This window comes from Diabrotica virgifera, chromosome 3 (assembly GCF_917563875.1).
Source record: "Diabrotica virgifera virgifera chromosome 3, PGI_DIABVI_V3a".
NCBI lineage: Eukaryota > Metazoa > Arthropoda > Insecta > Coleoptera > Chrysomelidae > Diabrotica > Diabrotica virgifera.
Window position 1 is genome coordinate 186,147,537 of NC_065445.1, and position 20,773 is coordinate 186,168,309.

The 20,773-nt window shown below is 32.5% G+C and overlaps 1 protein-coding gene across 3 annotated transcripts in view; it reads left to right on the forward strand.

Moving 5' to 3' along the window:
• LOC114328092 (proton-coupled amino acid transporter-like protein CG1139) overlaps nt 1-20,773 on the forward strand; it is a 170,757-nt gene that overhangs the window by 148,227 nt on the left and 1,757 nt on the right. For all 3 annotated transcript variants that reach the window (XM_028276848.2, XM_028276850.2, XM_028276849.2), the window contains exon 8: nt 15,800-15,951. In XM_028276848.2, coding sequence (XP_028132649.1) covers nt 15,800-15,951 — 152 coding nt within the window. The remainder of the gene's footprint in view (nt 1-15,799; nt 15,952-20,773) is intronic.

Below are 20,773 nucleotides of genomic sequence, written 5' to 3' on the forward strand. Positions count from 1 at the left end.
TTATTAAGCGCACTCGGAGCCGTCGGAGGAATGGGTGCAGGAATTTACAAGGCCATCGGTGATGCGAAAGCCAATCGAATGAATCTTGAAGAACAAAAACGCCATAATCTAGCCATGGAACAAAAAGGCAAAGGATTGTATTTAAGACCGTATAAAGGGTATGGATTATACTTAAAACCTTATTCAAAAAACTAAACCTTCCTCATCACGCTTTAACAAATACAGATATAATGAAGTATGGTAAAACATTCCCATATTTTAGAGGTGTATTTATGAGAGACATGCTACCTAAAAGTATTCATAAAAACGAGTGTGGTGTTATAAATTTAGATTCAAAACATGGTGAGGGTACACACTGGGTAGCCTATGCAAAATCTAAATCCCATATAATTTACTTTGATTCGTATGGGGATTTGCCTCCACCACAAAATGTAATCAAATATTTTTTAAGTAATGGTGATGTACAAATATATTACAACTATGATAAAATCCAAAACGATTCATACAAGTGCGGTCATTACTCATTAGATTTCCTATTCAACTACTATAAATAGCAAATAATGTTAATTGCTTGCGTAAAATGTCTTTAAACTTTACGCTTACTGGAAGCTCTTCAAATCTGAGCTACAATTTTAATCCCCCAATTTACCTTGAAGATGAATTTGATTATGAAATTGGTCTAACCAGTTTCTATAGTTTTAATACTATTCCAAATGTTGATGAAAGCAATAACCTTTTTCTCTGGAATTTCAAAAATTTTACCCATAACTACAAGTTACCTGAGGGGGCCTATGAGTTGGATGATATTACAAAGCTTATTCAAGAAAACATGAAAAAGATTGATAATGATGCGACTTTAGAAATTACTCCACAATTATCAACTTCAAAAGTTGTTATTAAGAGTAACCGAGAAATTTCTTTTCTTCCCGTAAATTCTATTGGACTATTATTTGGTTTTAAATCACGACAACTAGCTCCAAACCAAACACATGTTTCAGATAAACCCGTGGAAATATGGGGAGCAAACACCCTATGTGTTGATTGTAACATTGCTTCGGGATGCTATTTAAATGGGAATCCAGTTCACATTATCCATCAGTTCTTTCCAACAGTACCGATTGGGTATAAAATAGTGGATGCACCTCAAAATATTTTGTATTATCCAGTTGGTATCAAGACAATCACCAACCTTACAGTAAAGATTATTAACCAAGCAGGTAAACCCATTAACTTTGGGGGAGAAGAAGTAACAGTAAATTTACATCTTAGAAAACGTATATAAATAATGGTTTTAGTTTTTTCTCACATACCAAAAACATATATAAAGAAATTACCTTCTAAAATAGTAACGCCATCTATAAAAAAAACATATAAACGGAGATCACCTTCTAAAAAACCATCTATAGCAAAAACATATAAAAGGAGATTACCTTCCAAAATAATAACATCATCAAATCGCCACTTTCTGCAATCGTTGGGATTTAAAGTCTTAATATAATGGAAATTCTACATGTTACTGGCCAACCTTTCAATGACAACACTATTGAAGAGTATCAATTTCACACATATCAACCATACATTCCTGGAAAGTTAGGTTATAATGATGAAATACGTATTCCAATTCAAGATTTAGATGCATTCACATATCCAGCAAATAGTTATCTCTATATTGAAGGTCAACTTCTTACCCATGATAATAAAGTCCCAACAAAACTAAAATTTATTAATAATGCTATAGCTTACTTGTTTCGCGAAATACGTTTTGAATTAAATGGGGTAGTAATTGACTCAGTACGTGATGTAGGCTTAGTATCAAGTATTAAAAACTACCTTAGTCTTAACGAAAACCAAAGCCTGCAATTGGAAAACTCGGGATGGTTTCCAAAAAGGGGTAGACTGGAAACTAATAATGAAGTCCCCACAAACAGTGTGTTGGTGGATGCAAATGGAAACTTTAACGTATGTATACCTCTAAGACTGCTATCAGGCTTCTTCGAAGATTTTAGAAAAATCATAATGAATTTGAAAATGGAATTAATACTTATTAGATCAAATGATGATATTAATGCTGTAGTAAGCGAAGATGAAAGCGAACGACCGAAGATTGATATTAATAAATTATATTGGGAGGTTCCACATGTAACACCAAGTATACAAGAACAGTTACGGCTTAATAAGATTTCACATACAAATCAAGAACTTCCTATTAAATTTCGCTCATGGCAAATGATTGAATATCCTGCCCTAAACAACTCTACCCGCCATACGTGGTCTGTGCGCACTAGTACGAAAATTGAAACACCTCGTCACATCATTGTTGCTTTCCAAAATAACAGAAAATCGAAATTAACAAAAGATATGAGTAAATTTGATCATTGCAATTTAAAAAATATTAAAGTGTTTTTAAATTCTGAAAGATATCCTTATAATGACCTACAAATAGATTTTAAAACAAATAGATTTGCGAAACTTTATGAAATGTTTGCTAATTTTCAAGAAAGTTATTATCACATGGTGCTGAATCAACCTATATTTAATCCACATGACTTTAAAATGATTGCCCCGCTTATACATATTGACTGCTCTCGTCAAAAAGAAATCATTCAATCGGGGTCTGTTGTGTTACGTATAGAATTTGAGACAGATGACCCAACAACCTCTGATATCTCTGCTTATTGTCTGATATTACATGAAAAAGAATTTACGTATAATCCCTTAACTAAAATAGTAAAACAATTATAAAACTAAATATTTATATTATGGTGGGCAAGTTAAGGTATATGTACATAATTAATGAAGTCATGAGACTATAACATTATTTGGGGGACCCTCTCATGCGCATGATTCAAAATATGTTTATAAATATAGGTTAGACACCACACAAAGACAGACTTTAACATGTACCTAATAGTAGACGTACAAGGTTTTAATACCGAGAAAAATAAATTTATCGCAAAAGAGTTGGCCACTTATGATGGACAAAAAATTAGTCATTATTTCTTCAAACCACCATATCCAATGAGGTTGCTGAATCCAGAGTTCCATAAACAAGCTGTATGGTTAATGAATAATTATCATGGTCTTAACTGGGATCATGGATTTACCCCGGTACATCAAGTTCATAATATTATCCAATGCTTGACAAGTAATGTCGATATAGTTTATGTCAAAGGAAGAGAAAAGTCTCAGTATATAAAAAAGTATAGTTTAGCTCCAGTTGTGGAATTTGATGAACAACCAGCTTTGGAGAAAATGGAACCCAAATGTCCTTACCATTTAAATAATAATAGTGTATGTGCGTTATCTAACGTATTTTATTTGTATGATACTTTTATGATGCAATAAAGAATTTTTTTGACATTTTGTTTTATTAATAAAAAACCTTAATAAAAAATAGTACTTTATTTAACCGCTATAATTGTTACATAAATTTTCCAGTGCAAATCTGCATAAACGGCAACTGGATTGAGCAGGAGCTAATCCTTCTTCCTCTGTTCTCCATTCGGGACGATTGAAATGAACAAAACACGGAAGTCGAGTTCGAATTTCAAAATCTTGCACAAATTTCTGGGGTAGGAGATGCCAAGACTGAAGTAGTTCATATGGATCCACAAATTTTCTAATGTATGGTATGGTAAAGTTTTGTAGTTCTGCTTCTGTGAATAGGTACAAAGGTTTTTGTGGGTGTTGATTCATCACAATTCTTTTCTGGCAACATTCCATTATTGTTAAAACGATTAATGTTTTTAAACACCAAGTCTATCCACTTTTGCTCCTCGATTGCAGAAACAAAAAATAGTCTATTTTCTTCTTCTGCTGGATAAACTCTTCCACTACGCAAACGCATCACTTATACTAAGTCGTGAAAAGTTTTTAAACATATATTCTTTGTCTTTATATTTTCTTATTAACTGGTTAATACTCTTCTCTAACTCTTTAATATTTCTTGTTTTTTCATAAACTAAAATATCACGCTTTATTCTGTTAATACCTTTACTAAATTGTTCAACACGTTCACGAAGACTTCTTGAGCACATACTGTTCACATTATCGATGTTTCTGTACTCTTATATCCTCCCCACTCTCGTTGATACCAGTTGCAAATGTGTGGCTCACTGCCCCCTACCCCCCACTCCTAATTATATATCCTCCCTACTCTCATCCATAGCAGTTGCAGATGCATGGCTCACTACCCCCCCACTCCTAATAAAACTCCTAGATTATACCAGACTTTATCAGCTTGCGGGACTCATTCCCTTTGTAGCTTGCTAAGCTAAATTATAAACCAGTTCGTTGTAAGCCACGTGAAACCACGTGTTATGTTCAAATATAATATGTCATACAAATATGCGGATAATTGTGACGAGTGGGAAACGAGACTCCCTTTTTATATTGTACGACAAAAGCTTTGTCTTATTTGTCGTAAAATGTCGGGGACTAAACTTATTCCAAGAAGCTTAATATTTAAAGGGTGGAAATTGGTATTTGAATTTTGTGTATTTTGTAGCGAGACTAGACCTATGGGATTATCTCATCGAAGCGTAGGTTATCGTGATGGGTTAATGGAATCTCCACCATATACGTGTGACTCCCCACGTCCAAAGTTAGATTTACTATAAATAGATGCTAAAATCTTGGTAGAGATTATTAAGATGGTATCATTAGACTTTATTGTTTTACAAGCAATTCTGCAAAATCTGCTTTTAATTCAGCAACCCATCAATGTTAGAGAAGTTTTTGTGTGCTTTGACAGTAATGGTACACTAAATGAGACATGGCCTGAGACATGGTCAAGAATGGAATCATATCCGGGAAACAATTTTTTACCAACTTTACAAGCTGAAATACCATTAAATAGCACTAAATATAAATTGCGTTTTAGACATATGAGTGGTAGAAGCAGTGACTCCAAATGGTTAGAACTTTATAATGAAAGACCTAGAAAGGATACAGTCATATCTCCAATATTTTATTATATAGCCCTATGTTCGACTTTTTCAATAATTATGGTATTAATAGAATTGTGTAAGGTTTTAAATAAAAATATTTGTTTTTATATATGCGTTTTATTGATACATAAAAATATACAATTTACAAATTTTACAAGTATGAATCATATTGAAAAGAATCGACTTGAAACAATTCTTCAAGAGGAATCTTTTCTAAATCGGCTAATTCCGGGGTGTATAGCAGCTCATTCCCAAACATTATGAGATCATCTATGGTACCATTATGTAGACTAATTAAAAAATGCCCCCACGCAAGAGTTTTTACGTCACCGTTTATTACACAGCGTTTATCATCCTTAGAAGATAGTGCCACTTTATTCCTAAGTTCCGTATATATGGTATGTAAATTAGACACAAATACATACATTTTTCTAAAGATTACACCACCTTTTTTTACTAATAGTACATAATCGCTCTTTTGCAACTGTGTTTTGGTTACGTGTTTTGAAATGCCTTTTGCTTTTTTTATTATTTTATTTGCTTCTATGCAATAAGCTTTAGCACCTGTACCATAGAAACATTTAATGGGTAGAGATGCAAATTCATCTTTCATTTTTCCTAGTATTGACGGTGTTTTCGGTATCCCGTGAACATTATCAGTTGGATAGTTGGAGGTGTCGAAATGTTCTAAATTTCTTTTCATGTCCTTATAGAAATTGGGGGTGTATATCTCCATAATCAGGGAGTCTGTGTCTGTGTATAACAAGTTTGCGGCTTCCCCATATTTCTTTTTGATATATCCATAATAAAAATCATATATCACTGTTTTTGATAAATCTAAAATTGTAAATCCAACATAGAGAGGCTTGTCATAAACTATTTTGGTTTTACCCAAATGGACTGCCACCAAATTCTCATTAAACACGGAACAAGACTTGAATTCTGGTTTAGAGATAAGTGCCCTGGCTCCCAATGAATTTGTTTTTGTTTCCCAGCGGGTGCACAGGCGGATATCTCTTCTTTTTTCAACGTTCTCTAGAGTTTTACCGAATATTGCATTAACCAGAAGCTTAAAAAGATCCCGTTCAAACTCGTTTTTGGCTTTGTTTCTGAGTGATGTGTTTAGATCAATATATTTTTTTAACCGTGGTGATTGCAAAAACTCTAGTATACGATGAATCCTTTTTAGTACCAGACCATACCTAAGACACTGCTTAAGATTGCGATAATGGATAATGTATTTAGTTTTATTGTTGAAATTTGGGATAAGTTTAGGACATTTGCTTCCTGGAGGTACCATGCTCTCGGGGCAGAATGGCAAATCATTATGTAAAGAATGTAAATGAGCTGGATATTCCAAATCCACTTCCAACACATACCCTTTATTCGCATCATCCTCCACCGAAAAACAGTCGAAGTTTTCTACATCGGTTACCCATTTAAAATTTCCATATGGAAGATATTGACACATGGCTGCACCATATAAATTTGTGGCATCTAGATACATGATGTAAGACTCGGGTTGTTGTGGATCATAGTTGGGTACATATTGATTATTTGCCACCGCTTCTCGTTTGCTACATTGTGCGACGCCTCCTCTTACTCCTTTCTTAAAAAAGTGTACCATGTCCACATCTGTAAGAAGCTCCAGTTCAATTTCAGTGTATCTTAACATAGCATCCCAACTTAATGCAGGAGCAGTTATGTAATGACAAGGATCCAAATTGTATTCTTTGTGACATATTTTTCTAAAATTTTCAAACACATCAGCCAGTAATAAGACATCTGATACTAAGTACACCATAGCATAGTCACTCATAGATTTACAATCAAATGTGTGCCATACATCAATTGCTCTTGCATAATCTTCATCAGAAATGTGTTTGTTAGTTAGATTATTGTAAAAATTTTCTTTAGGTGGAAGTGTTTTTTCTTTAAGTCTGTCAAATCCATCCATATATGAATAAGGAAAGACACCCTTACGTCTCACAAGTTCAAAGTGTTTAGTATCTGGGAAATACTTTCTAATTTCTGTACACTGCTCCGAGTCTAAAGTTGTGCTCAGAATATCCAAAGATTTTGCCAAAAATCTGTATGAATCAACAAATTTCAGAGTTATGTATTTATCTAGGCCATTTTTCGACTTTTCTACCAGAATTCTTTTAGAAATTGTGATATATTTTTCTTTCGTCTGTGCAATTACTGAAACTTTTTCACCAGTTGTTGAAAGCTCTTTAATAAAAAGATGACAATCATAATTACTCATGTTGTGAAAGAACACAGGTATTGTATTTGAGAGTTTGTTATTTATATTACAGGAGTTATGTGAAGCCCCAAGATATTTTGAATTTAGATGGTGGTGATCTTTCACCTTATGATTGAAAGGATTGAATGGCTTTCCACACAAGTAACACTCGGTAGCGCTCACATGTTTTTCAATTTCTTCTTTTGTTAACGGTGACATTGGTTTAACATGTTTAAGGTGATTGGTATATAGTTCATGCACTAAATCATCCAATTTCTGTATAAACACTTTGGGAGCATCCTCTCCTTCATATTTTATTAGTTTAGAAAGTGAATCATCGTAGTTGCATTTAAGGTAAAATGCAAACGAATATGCTTGGTGTTCAGCAGTTTTAACGGAATATGAATTTCCATTGAAAGGTTCAGCATGGTCTATGGGCTTTAGCAAACTTTCAAAATCAGCATAGATCACAAATGGCACAGGTAACATTTTTTGGATATTTATAAATTTTAGTATATTTTCTGGCACCATTTCACCAAACTTATTGATTTTAGGTTTCGTTGTGGGAAGTTCTGTGTAAATGTGAGAACAGTCGCTTTTTTGGTGATTATTTAGCTTTTCTTCGCTAACAAAGAATTGTAGACATCCATCACATAAATATTCTTTGCGATGGTTTTTTGTTTTTTGAATTTTTACAAGTCTCAACATATCTAGAATCAGACAATAATGACTTTGTTTATCATTTGTTATAAGCAAAAGGTTCACGTGAGTGGCATGGCGATTACTTGTAAAATGCAATGGTCCAACTATTTCATATTGCCTTTTATTATTTACGAAATTGGATTCTAGCCCATAAACATTTACTGAAATATTATTGAGGATCTCAAACTTTTTAATGTCTTTTAGTTTCATCGGAAAGTCAATTCCTTCAAAATTCAACAAAGTATCGTATGGTGGATATGATTCTGGTTTGTTTGGGTTGCCACTAGCAGGAAAAATAGCTGCAATAATACTCCATGCAAAACACTTATTATCTTTGTTTTCGATATTTAAAATAGCTTGTTTTCTTACTATAGGTGTTGGGAGACGAATATACGTTGATGCGGACATACTACTATATTTGTTTATGTTAACATCTAAAAACATTATTTCCTGCAATACCCAATTTGAATCTTTCTCTTGAAATTCTGATGCTTGCGTCATCAGTTCTTCCCTAAAATCATCAAATACTTCATCCAGTTCAGTGCTGATAGTTATAATTTTATTGCATGTGTTCATGGACTTGATATCTGATAGGTTAGTGTCAGGTTTTAGATAAATACCAAATATTTCAAAATTTACCTTTATGCTATTGAACTGATGTAGATATTCACTCAAAATGTTCAAAACTTTGGGTTTAACATCGTTTAAAAATCCATGATAATCCAATTTTTTATCACCACTAAAACGATAGGATGCGATTCTGTTTTTAAACGCATGTGTCAATTTTGTTACAGTTGCATCTATCACTTCCAATCCAAGCGGTCTTAATCTTTTTTTGGGAATATAATAATCCCCATTATGTTCATTATCACTATTCACATTTCCGTTTTTACATATATTCATATGTCGCGACAGGTTATACGAGCGCGAAAACGATTTGTTGCACCTGCTGCACGTATTCATGATTGACGATAGACTAATGAGGAGCTCCGCTAATTTGCCTTAAATAGGATAAAGATATTATGAGAATATTACCCCGCCACCGTGCTATTTTTAGATATTGGTCATTAACCTTGAGATATTTTTAGACAGGATATTGTCTAGACAAGCAGATGGCCAGATCATTGACCTTGAGCTATTTTTAGACAGGATATTGTCTAGACAAGCAGATGGTCAGTTCATTGTCCTCCTCCTCATTTTTTGCACACAGTAACATATATTCCCCCACCCTATTTTTAGACCGGATGCAGGTGTTCACTGCCAGATGGCCAGTTAATTGACCCTTGAGCTAGTTTTAGATGTGAAAAGCATATGGCACTAACCCCCCTCTTTATTCTACTTGAAAATATATAAACTGATGCATTTATAATTTTTGTGGTAATATCAAAATGGTGCTAGAAAATGAAAACCAAGCAATGGATGAAGCAGTTATAAATCCAATGGATGAAGCAGTTATTAATCCATTGGATGTCATACCACCACATGAAGCTGAAGATAGTGATAGTGCCTCTTCTAACGAAAGTTTTGTTTTTTCGGTATCCACCGAAAATTTGTCAGACCTGGAAGATTGTGAGGTGTTGGATATGGATTCCCCAGAGGCAGAGAACAAAATAATGAAAGTTGATGATGTCAACAATGTCCGCTTTCTGTCATATGAAAGCGGACAAACAGTATGTATGACCAAATATTATTACGTAATAGACAATGAAAGTTTGTGCCCTTCTTGTTTTTTTGAGACTGTTAGCGGAGTGCCATCATACGTCCCAGCTGTTCATATTACGGAACATTCAAGTGGGAAGGCAGATAATCTTAGTACACATACTTGTTTTTGTTGCAATATGAACTTGTATATATACTGCTTATGTAAATACTGTATTATTTGTAATAATATAAATCTACAACAATAAAAAGGTTTTTATTCAATTCCCTTTTCCATTTTCCCTTTAATTTTTATTTATGTGCAAATGAAAAACCCCCTGAATTAAATTTTAAATAAGTTATATATTTTCGAATTTGTTATTTTTTCCTTATTGATATGCAACATTATATTGTTTTGACAAAATTTTTGTTGATGGACCCCGTAAAAAATTATTAATAAAATTTTTTTTTCCAAGTTTTGATTAGACCTATTCTTCTAAAATATGATTCTAAAATATCTCTTCTTAATTTTCATAAATGATTGGTGAAATGATTTTATTTAAGTACAAATGAAACGCCCCCTGTATTAAATTTTAAATAAGTTATATATATTTTCGAATTTGATATTTTTTCCTATTGATATGCAACATGATATTGTTTTGACAAAATTTTTGTTGATGGGTCCCTGTTAAAAATTATTAATAAAAATTTGTTTTCCAAGTTTTGATTAGACCTATACTTCTAAAATATGATTCTAAAATATCTTTTCTTAATTTTCATAAATGAGTGGTGAAATGATTTTATTTAAGTACAAATGAAACGCCCCCTGTATTAAATTTTAAATAAGTTATATATTTTTGAATTTATTTTTTTTCCTATTGATATGCAACATGATATTGTTTTGACAAAATTTTTGTTGATGGGTCCCTGTTAAAAATTATTAATAAAAATTTGTTTTCCAAGTTTTGATTAGACCTATACTTCTAAAATATGATTCTAAAATATCTTTTCTTAATTTTCATAAATGAGTGGTGAAATGATTTTATTTAAGTACAAATGAAACGCCCCCTGTATTAAATTTTAAATAAGTTATATATTTTTGAATTTATTTTTTTTCCTATTGATATGCAACATGATATTGTTTTGACAAAATTTTTGTTGATGGGTCCCTGTTAAAAATTATTAATAAAAATTTGTTTTTCAAGTTTTGATTAGGCCTATACTTCTAAAATATGATTCTAAAATATCTTTTCTTAATTTTCATAAATGAGTGGTGAAATGATTTTATTTAAGTACAAATGAAACGCCCCCTGTATTAAATTTTAAATAAGTTATATATTTTTGAATTTATTTTTTTTTCCTATTGATATGCAACATTATATTGTTTTGACAAAATTTTTGTTGATGGGTCCCTGTTAAAAATTATTAATAAAAATTTGTTTTTCAAGTTTTGATTAGGCCTATACTTCTAAAATATGATTCTAAAATATCTTTTCTTAATTTTCATAAATGAGTGGTGAAATGATTTTATTTAAGTACAAATGAAACGCCCCCTGTATTAAATTTTAAATAAGTTATATATTTTTGAATTTATTTTTTTTCCTATTGATATGCAACATTATATTGTTTTGACAAAATTTTTGTTGATGGGTCCCTGTTAAAAATTATTAATAAAAATTTGTTTTTCAAGTTTTGATTAGACCTATACTTCTAAAATATGATTCTAAAATATCTTTTCTTAATTTTCATAAATGAAGTGAAAAATTAATTTTTAAATCAATAAATATTTTAGCTTAAAAATTTTTCGAGTACGTTTATGACATAATTATTTTAGGATGCATTTCTACATTCTGACCTCTCGCATAATGAAGAGAGCACGGCGCCTATTTTTAAATTTAGTCTTCTCCGGTTGAAATGCGGGTCATATTCGAGAAGGACAAATAATGTGTTTAGTGAAGTTTATAAAGGGAATTTGATTTGTGTTTTGTGATGACAAATATCGGAATATTACATAGGTGAATGTTTATATATTACGAGGTAATTATTGGCAAACTAGGTAGTTGTATTGTTGGCTCTATTTTGTAATTTTGCATGTTATTATTGTGTGCATTATAGTATAACTCACTTCGTCGGTGATGTGACAATACCTTCTACCTGCTATTACATGATTTTTTAGAAGCGACCAAGCGTCTTTTTTTAGGTTCACTTCCTGTTTTTATATGATATTTTTTTACTTATTTTCTAGTAAATTCATTATGAATTTACTAGAAAATAAGTCAAAAAATATCATATGAAAACAGGAAAAAGGTTTTTTATCACTTCTGCAAAAAATCATGTAATAGCAGGTAGAAGGTATTGCCACATCACCGACGATTTGCTATTAAGGTGTGGGTAAAAAAAACTAAAATATTATATAAAATATTTATTTTATTAAAATCAGTAAGTTCTGTCTAATATTCCAAAATGAAAGTAAAATTTTCATTTTGGAATATGTTTGTTTAACTAAATAAACCAATAAGCAAAAAATGCTATTAATTTACATAGTTAAAAAAACAATTAATTTACATAGTTAAGCAAACAATTTAGAATACAACATAAAAATATAACGTTTTTTATCACTGCAATCCACACTAATTATCCACAGGTTTACAGGTCATTATAGATGTCAGAATTTGGTTGCAGATGCCAATGTTTTGGTTAACTTTGTCCAAACTCCTTTGCGCCCTATCGCGTTTTTTCTCATAACCACTAATCTTCTTAAGTAGCACAGCCCGTTGAATCTGGTTTTCTTCCAAATAACGAGTATTTTCACTTACAAATGTTTTTACTAGACTGTCATATTCATCATCTGTAGTTTTGACAGTTTTGTCAATATTATCATAATTTGTGGTAATATTTAGATCGTCTTCTTCTTTTTCACCATGAGGTTGTTGTTCTTCCATGCTTTCATTAAAATCATCACTCTGAATAAGATTACCTATTTCTTCTTCTTCTTCGTCGTCAGATGATACAGTATCGTATTTTGGGTCGATCATTGGGGTGGATGACGCCATAACTTGTTGCTCAAATTTTTTATAATCCATTGGTCTGTGGCAAGTAAAATCTCCTTCGGTTAGTTCCACGCTGGAATCTAAGTTCACTTCATTAAATGTTTCCCCGTCCGCGCCGGAGTTTAACTTCACTTCACTAAATTTTTTCCCATTGGGGGACTTTCTGAAGTGCGAAATAATTTTGGCACTTGATTTCGAACATTCAGGTACTGCAAACTTCACTTTCATTTTGGAATATTCGACAGAACTTACTGATTTTAATAAAACTAATCTACTTGCTGGAGTACCTATGGTTTTATAGCTTTTTGAAGTGGGAAAGAGTATCTGCAGACCAATCTAAAAATTTTAAAATCCCCCGCTTCTTAGAACATTTTGTTACCCACGAGGCACACCAATGGGATAGCTAGACCACGCCCATATCGGTGCTTGGCTTGTAAGTTTTTACCCCCCTCCATGGAAATAGAGCTTCCTTCTTAAGGAACTGTGGGAACTGAATCACCATCTATATGATTTTTGCAAAAAAACACCATCCATGTGTCTCTCACAGTCTGTTTGTGTTATGTTTCTGCATAGTTATATTTTTCACAAAAAATACCACCCACGTATGTGTAGGGGTTCAGTTAAATTTTTAATTAGGTCCAGATGTCTTTTATGCTTTACGACAACTGTTTTCTGCCAATTTGCGTGAGAAAAACCATGAAATGAATTCCCACATGAATATCATGTGTTACTCTTTTTTTCTCATTTGTTATTAAGAAAAAATTTAAACAGTGTTTGCGTATTTCTGATAATTATTTGAAAAGATAAAAGGACGCTTTATTAATTTTTACATAAAGATTTTTGCATTAACCAAAGTTTGACTAAGTTATAAAACTTATTTTTTGAAGCATACCTAAATAATTGAAAAAAATCACATGCAACCGATTATAATAAAAACGTAGCCATCTATTGAATAATTTTTCAATGAGTCTGATTTTAAAAGACAGAAACAATGTATGACAACTTATTATATGGTTATTTTCGATAATTTTTGTCTTAAAAAATATTAATACATAAATTGATTAAAGAGGAGGAAAATGGATCTTAGGACGCCCCTGTGCTTGCTATAACATATATTATTAATAAGAGCATTATTATATGGTTATTTTCAATAATTTTTGTCTTAAAAAATATGTATACATAATTGATAGCTTAAAGAGAGATAAATAGATCTTAGGACGCCCCTGTGCTTGCTATAACGTTTAATAATAAGTAGAGGCAAACATCCCGCATATATGGAAAATTTTTTATGGTGCGTAATAGCAAGCCAGATGTGATTAAAGATGCGATGGGAATTGAAAGTCAGACACTATTGCAGTTAATTTGCCGGGGGAATATGTTTGTCTAAAAAACCAACTTTTTGTTGTTTTGTTTTGTAATTATACACTGGGAACGAATGGTATTTTACATTCCCGTCTAATTAGTTTTCATATTTGGCGGGAATGACTTTTTAATTTATGCAATTAACATGCATTGCGACAATCCAGCCAGCTAGAAGTTCATTTAAAATTATTGTTTCGTGATCAATGTTTATCGGTAATGGAGTTATGTAATTTATATTTAATGATACAAATTAAAATAATTTCTTTTTGTTTATTTGGGACTGTCCAGTACAACCAGAAATGACCACTGTCCATGATGCCCATCGATAATGGAGTTATGTAATTTATTTTTAATGATAAAAATTAAAATAATTTATGTTTGTTTATTTGGGACTATGTCCAACCCAACCAGAAATGACCACTGTCCATGATGTCCATCGGTAATGGAGTTATGTAATTTATTTTTTATGATAAAAATTAAAATAATTTCTTTTTGTTTATTTGAAAAATGCCCACTCCAGCCAGAAATGACCTTTAAAATTATTGTTTAGTAATCGATATCCTGCTGGGTGGGTGACCAGTGGTTAATTAGACTATTTTTAACGCGGATATTGTTTAGAATCTTTTTCTCTCCCTAAAAGGATAAATATTAGACTAGATATACCCTCATTGGGCTCCTCATTTTTGTACACAATATCATATATTCCCACACCCTATTTTTTAGACCGGATGCCAGATGTTCCTCATTTTGCACACAATAATATCATATATTCCCCCACCCTATTTTTTTAGACCGGATGCCAGATGTTTCTCATTTTGCTCATACAATATCATATATTCCCCCACCCTATTTTTAGACCGGATGTCGAGACTGCCAGATGGCCCTTGCTCATTTCTGCTCATTTTGCTAGTACATAATTACACTACTGCAGACTGCATCTTATAAGTACTTGGGACATGAAATTCGGTTGGGAAGAGATAACCAGACGTGCGAGCTCCCACGTCGCATAGGATTAGCCTGGGCAGCGTTTGGTAAACTGAGCTATGTATTTAAATCGGACTTACCCATATGCCTGAAAAGGAAAATCTTTGACCAGTGTGTATTGCCTGTACTCACTTATGGAGCGGAAACATTAACACTCACAAAAAAGGTAGTGAACAAGATTAGCATAACTCAGAGGGCTATGGAGCGCCAGATGTTGGGTGTCTCCCTGAGGGACCGAATCCCAAACGAAAAAATACGTCGTAGAACAAAAACAACGGACGCCGTCGAAAGAATCGCGTCGCTCAAGTGGAATTGGGCAGGACACGTCGCCAGATTGTCAGACAACCGATGGACAAAACGTATTGTCGAGTGGAGGCCACGAGAAGAAGCACTACGGAGCAGAGGACGACCACCAACCAGATGGGCTGACGATCTGAAGCGTATTGTCGCACAAAACAGAGAAAGATGGAAAGAGCTGAGGGGGACCTATGGACAGCAGTGGACGAGTACGGGTTGATGATGATGATAGGTACAGGCGGAGAGAGATATCTACAACTTGCTTTAAATGATGATGCAGAGAAAGATTCAAGAAACAATAAGCATAAGGAGACGCAGAATATCATGGCTGTGCTACCTGAGAGAATGATACGGCTCTCCATCAAATGAACTTTTCATAGAAGTCGTCTCTAAAGTCCGAATAGCTTGGATTACTGAGCCTCCGTCAAAGAAGATAGAATAATTCTTAAAGCCTCGAGTGAAGAATAAATTCAACAAAAATGGTGCACTAGAATTATTATTATCGTTATGTTATACTTATGTTATTAAAATAGTTTTAGATCTTATTAAATTATATTGCTTATTCTTTTTAGGTGACTCATACTTTCGTGGGACCTGTAGGAGTATTGAACGTAGCAATGTTTTCTGTACTCTCTGTATACACTGCGATGGGCTTCTTTGGTTATTTTGCTTTCGGTGAGGAAACGGAAGCTGCAATTACACAAAATTTACCTAATGATAAAGTGTAAGTATTGACACTAAAATTTTACCTAAATTATTTTCCATCCACTATAATAATTACTATTTTGTAAATAGGTCAGTAGAAGAACATGAAATAGGACGATACCGTGTAATTTATCGTGTCACCACCCAATTGCATGGAAATTTGGATTTAAATTCCTCTTACCCTCCATTTCACTTTCGGACTTGTGCCGTTGATAGCTTTTATTTGGGGGAGAAAGATACTCCTACTCGGGAGTGAAAAAACATACGTTCAAAATAAGTCCGGAAGTGGATAAATTGACTAATTTTAAGCAACTTTTGTTCTATAGAGTTTTCTCACTAAGTCGATATAGCTTTTTGGTTATACGCGAGCGAAAATGTTTATTTTCAACAAAAATAAAGTGTGTGTACTTTGTACTCACGTAAGGAGTTATACTTCTATTTTTTATGATTTAAGCGAAACAAATATAGTTTAAACATTTGAATTGTATTTTTATTTAAATATTAAACTAATTTTCATACTTAAAAGAATACCAAAAATTAAAAATAACGTTAATACGTCATTTTTTATGAACTGGAGCGTCCCCACAGTTGCTTTTCATTGAGCAATTGTATAAACTCTAAAAAACGTCGTTTCTTGACAAAAAATGTATACTATAAATACTGGGCTTTCGATTTTCTGCTGTGTATTTTCGTCAAAAGAGTATAACTTCAAAAAACAAGTTTTTAGACGGTTTTTCGCAAATAACTCGAAACGTAAATATATAAAAAACAAAAAAATGGTGTACATATCTATGTATTAAGTCTGTAGACCTAGTAGAAGCAAAGTTGTAGCTCATGAAAGTAGGTTCTTGTTCTTATCCGTCCAATTCCAAAACGAATATTTTAATGTGAAATAACCAAAAACTGAAGCACTTTTTGGGGAAAACTCATCAAAACTTTTTTAAAATGTTTAAAAAATGTTGAATGGGTTGCATATGTAAGTTCATTTTAAATGAAGTAAAGTACGTCATTTGTGAGTACGTCTTTCTTTTACTTCATGTTTAAAAAAAGTTTCAATTTTGTTTTTTATAAAAGTTTCTAGTATCAAAACTAAGCAAGTTACGCTCAAAATAAAATTGGTTCCATTTTTTTTGGTAAAAAAATCGTGTACCTACATATTGTGTTTCAACACTAATGGGTTTTGTACTTTTCGTCTGCTTTGGTATTAAGGGTTAGATGGTTGAAACTTGAGGAGATCAGTAATATAACAACATAGAAAAAGCAGAGCTCTGTAGTTCAAGCCATTATCATCATCATTCTCTTTGCCTTATCCCTATGCGGGGTCTGCTTCCCTAATTGCATTTCTCCACACAATTCTATCTTGGGTCATATCAATGTTAATCCCCTTTACCAACATGTCCTGCCTTATCGTCTTCCCCAGGTCTTCTTTGGTCTTCCTCTCCTACTCCTTCCAGGAATCTGCACTTCAGCTATTATTCGTATTGGGTGATTAATGTCTCGACGTTGAACATGACCAAACCATCTTAACCTATGCTCTTTCATTTTGGCATCAATTGGTGCCACACCTAGACTTTCCCTAATCCTACTCATTTCTAATTTTATCCTTCTTTGTCACTCCACTCATCCATCTAAGCATTCTCATTTCCGCCACATGCATTCGTTGTTACTCTGTCTTTTTCACTGCCCAACATTCAGTTCCGTACATCATAGCCGGTCTTATGGCTGTTTTATAGAAATTTCCCTTCAGCTTCATTGGAATTTTTCTGTCACACAACACACCACTCGCTTCTTTCTACTTCATCCATCCAGTCCTACTTCTACTGCATATGCATCTCCATATATTTCTCCATTGCTCTGTAATAGCGATCCTAGGTACCTACTTAAAACTATTGCTTTTCACAATCATTTCACCATCCAAAGATTCCATTTTATTTGTAGTAACTCCATCTTTAAATGAACATTCCAAATACTCTGTTTTTTTCCTACTAAGTTTTAAACCTTTTTCCTCCAGAGCTTGTCTCCACTGTTCCAGTTTTTGTTCTTAAGTCTCTTTCACTATTTTCTATTAACACTACATCATCAGCATACATTAGGCACCATGGAATGCTACCCTGTAGTTTCGATGTTATCTGGTCCAAAACTAATGAGAATAAATAAGGACTAAGCACCGAGCCTTGGTGCAATCCTACGTTCACCTGAAATTTATCAGTATCTCCCACACCTGTCCTAACACTAGTCGTTACTCCCTCATACATATCTCTCACAATCTTTACATATTCGCCAGGGACTCCTTTCTTATTGAGTGCCCACCACAGAATCTCTCGAGGAACTCTATCATATGCTTTCTCAAGATCAATGAATACCATATGAGCGTTGGTCTCTTTATTCCTGTATTTTTCCATCAGTTGCCTTACAATAAAAAACGCATCTGTTGTTGATCTGCCCTGCATAAAGCCAAATTGATTATCAGATATTTCCGTTACTTCACGTATCCGTCTATCAATTACTCTCTCCCATATTTTCATGGTGTGGCTAAGTAGTTTTATAGCCCTGTAATTTGTACATTGTTGTATGTCTCCCTTGTTTTTGTAGACAGGTACTAATATACTGCTTCTCCATTCGTCTGGCATTTGTCCAACTTCCATAATTCTATTAAATAGACCTGCTAGCCAACTTATTCCTGTCTCTCCCAATGCTCTCCATACTTCCCCAGGAATATCATTTGGTCCGACTGCTTTTCCTTTCTTTATAGAGCCGTAGTTCAAGTAGTTCTTAAATATTAACTCCTAAAGAAAATCAATTATATATGTCAATAATAAGACGCTTCACTTTTTTAATTTTAGAATAATTTGGTAATTATTTGAATGTCTCTAGAATCTCAGTTATTAATATTTAGATCTATAATATAGATCTAAAATATAGAAAGTCTAAGCTTTGTTTTTAAACCAAGAGGAGTAAACTAAAAAGACAGATTCACATCCAAGAAAGTCACTAGAAATACCACAAAATACATCTTCTTTTTTCGTTGATCATATCAGCCTTTGACGGTAATTTATAAATAATATATTATAGGTACTAATACGTCGCTAAAGAGTTCTAAAAACAACTTTTTTATATAAAAACAGACTAAAAATCTAAAAATTAAAGGAATAACGCAAGAAATACAAAAAATTGCTGATAATATTATAACTTAATTAACCTATGAAATGCCAATAGTGTCAAAATTTGATAACAGTGGGAAAACTTGCCGGAACAATTACCAACAAGCTGTAATTACCAACAAACTGTAATGAGTAGGTAAAATAAGAAGTAAAAAATTTTAATAATATTATAATAATCATGTTTCACTAATTAGCAATATCTTTAATACATATACTTTTGATTGAGACTGGCTGAATGACAATAGTCCAAACAAAAAAAATACCAACAAGCCTATTTACGGAGAGGGAAATTTGAACTACTCCTCTTGGTTTAAAAACAGACTAGGTATAGTCCGTCCACTATAACGTTTCCCATGCGGTACGATTCATTTTCAATCAAATTAAGTCAAAACAGAAAGTGAAACGTACGCCGATGTGTGTAGTATATAGTATACAGTATACAAAATGTATATACACATCGACGTTATATGTAGACATATATCCCACATAACAATGATGTTCGTATCATGTTCTAAGCATATACTACCAACATTCGTCAGAGTATATTCTTTTTAGTATATGCGTAGTACAAGCATAGCATGTACCTTAAAAAACATTCTAAATTTCATGTTCTTTGCACATACTTTAAAGTATATTCTCGTACCGAATATACTGAGTACATTCGTGTACGTAGTAACTCGGAATATTCGTAAAAGTTTATTCTTAGAATGTACCTTTACCGAATATTCTTAGCACATACTTATAAGTACATTCTTAACACATACTTATAAGTAGATACTATTCTCAGAATATACTTCTACCGAATATTCTTAGCACATACTTATAAGTACATACTTAACACATACTTATAAGTAGATACTTTTAAAATATCTTAAAAATAATATATATGTATGTATAGGAAGAATAATGTTAGCCTATAGATTATCAACTTCGTTAAGAATAATTAATGAAATTTAAAAATTTATGTATGTAGGTACTATTAATTAAACTACCGAATTCATTATTTAAAATTGTTTTAATTGTATGGTAAAAATGTTTAAGAATTAATTGTATTAACGAAAAAGGAGAAATTGTCGTTTCGCTTTCATAACTGAAATGCATTTACTATTTTGATTAAGTTTATTGAGTATTCTTATGAAGAATTTTATTTTTACATGGAATTGACATTCAGGTAAGCTGTGTGGCTGAGCCAAAACCCACAACCGGCACAAACAAAGCGGAAACGACCGCTGCATACCTGCATAGGGGTTAGCGGGTAGGGGGTTGGGAACAAAGGAAAAATACAAAATATGAAAATAGTTACTGAATAGGCATTTGGCATTTGTGTCTACACTTAACACTAACAATGTCTATGCTGTGTTGTGAGGAAGACCAAGTATTTCAACCAGGAATAGGAACATGCATAATTAAACGTTTTATTTTGTTTGCGGTCAACTTACGAATAAAAAATTCATTTTGGTACTTCAATATTACTTAAATAGTAAGTATGTATATAGGTACATATAAGCAACATATAAATTTTAGTTATTTACATACATATGTTACATAATATTTATTTGGGTACGATAGGTATATGAATATGAATATATAAATTTATATATTCAGCATTTTTATTTTTATATGCACATAATAACTAAATATATATACCTACTTACCTATATAATATTGATATAACTAACT